The sequence below is a fragment of the Cyphomyrmex costatus genome, unplaced genomic scaffold, assembly GCF_001594065.2.
Source record: "Cyphomyrmex costatus isolate MS0001 unplaced genomic scaffold, Ccosl1.0 C2310559, whole genome shotgun sequence".
In the NCBI taxonomy this organism is placed as follows: domain Eukaryota; kingdom Metazoa; phylum Arthropoda; class Insecta; order Hymenoptera; family Formicidae; genus Cyphomyrmex; species Cyphomyrmex costatus.
In genome coordinates, this window is record NW_017274691.1 from 1 (window position 1) to 1,752 (window position 1,752).

A 1,752-nucleotide genomic window follows, 5' to 3' on the forward strand; every position below is an offset into this window, starting at 1 on the left:
AATGTCATTAGTTCTTATCTTTAGATCTAATCATATTAAATTGCTACTTAGCCACTTATTGAGCGATTATGATAACTGAATACATCCATTAAGATTCTTTTAACTTACTATTCTTTTTTTCTGTCTGTTCAGTGGAAGTTAACGCGATCGAAATAACAGAGAATCTTTTCTTCGCCATTTTCGGCCAAAAAGATACCAATGCCTTTATGATTTCATTAAACAGGAAGCAGCAGCCACAGTGGACGGTTATTTTTTTTAAGGTGATTTTTTTCAGTTAACTGCAATATAATTATTTATATAAATCATTTCTATGTTAGAATTTAATAAATATTTTTTGTTTCAAGGTATCATTCTCACTATACATGCTCGTCAGTGTCATAGTATTAATTAATCTATTAATTGCTATGATGAGCGATACATATCATAACATTCAATCACAGAGTGATATCGAATGGAAATATGGTCTCAGCAAATTAGTTCGCAAAATGCAAAAGTAAGTAAACACATGAAAAAAAGAGTAAATACTCTTTGCGAACACAAGAGTAATTAATCCTAGATTTTCATACAACACAATAAATGAATTTACACAATTACGTTTCCATTAAATTAAGATAAATTATTAATAATAGGTAAATTAAGATAAACTATTGATGATATTTCAAGTTTATGCTACTTATTTTAATAAATTATTATGATATTGTATTCATATAATTAAAATGAAAATTAATCTTACAAGATAACTGAAATTGCTCGTTTTTTAACAAGTCTTGATATCAATTATATTGCGTTGCATTCACACGAGCCTAATACACAGCATATAATGAATTGTTGTAATTTTGTAGGATATTACAATTCCAAAAGATGATTTTTTTAAGAATTATGAAACGAAAATAACAGAAATGATATTCGATCACTTTTAAGAGTATATTCTTTTTGCCGATAATTATTTAGTCAATAATTTTCTATTTATACTTAGTTGAAAAATAATTCTTTTCAAAAAAAGGAACATGAATTTTTTGAGTTACATGACTTTTGAAGTAAAGAACTATATAATTTGTTCATCAAACATTCATATAAAACTTGAAGTGTGTAATCTCTTATACGTTTATTTAAATTTGCAAATCTTTAATGTTATATTCTGATTCTTATTTTTAGAACAAAGACAGCTCCATCTCCGTTAAATCTTGTTACTACATGGGCCGAATATCTTAAAAACGCTTATATGAAAGAATGTATTAAAAGACAGAAAATTGGCAGATCACATGGATACATGGAACCCGATGTGCAAAAAACTTTTCCAAAATTCTCTAGCGTACGTAAATATTACCATGCTTATTAAATATAAAAATGTTACGCTTTACTAGAGAAATTTATAATATTGCATATGATAAATAAAGAAAACAAAGAAACGATTTTAAGTGTCCCCCTCCAATTTTGATGAGCTTTTAAAATGTTTTAATACAGATTAAAATAGGAAGCACATTTTTTTTTAAATAAGTTTTTTTACGCATATTGAAGAAAAGTTAAAATTGAAAAAATCAACTTTTAACTTCCTAAGCGTATATTAGATAAATGATAAGAGATATACATACCTAAACATACATATATAAAAAAAAAATTTTAGTGAAAGTAACCGATTTTTAATGACGCGTATTCAGATTTTCTCCAAATGTTTTTTTCTTTTAACATTCTTCTATATTCACTACTTTTGAGAATTTTGCAGAACCGTTTTTATAATCAAATTAAAATTTA

At 25.8% G+C, this 1,752-nt stretch overlaps 1 protein-coding gene across 1 annotated transcript; it reads left to right on the plus strand.

Annotated features, from left to right (window-relative positions):
• Positions 1-93: 93 nt before the first annotated feature.
• LOC108771202 (transient receptor potential-gamma protein) lies at positions 94-1,312 on the plus strand (the record flags this gene model as incomplete). Its single annotated transcript, XM_018549441.1, has 3 exons — positions 94-260; positions 345-493; positions 1,156-1,312. Coding segments are annotated over 3 exons (473 nt in total), but the record flags the coding sequence as incomplete, so codon positions are not given.
• Between the last annotated feature and the right edge of the window lie 440 nt (positions 1,313-1,752).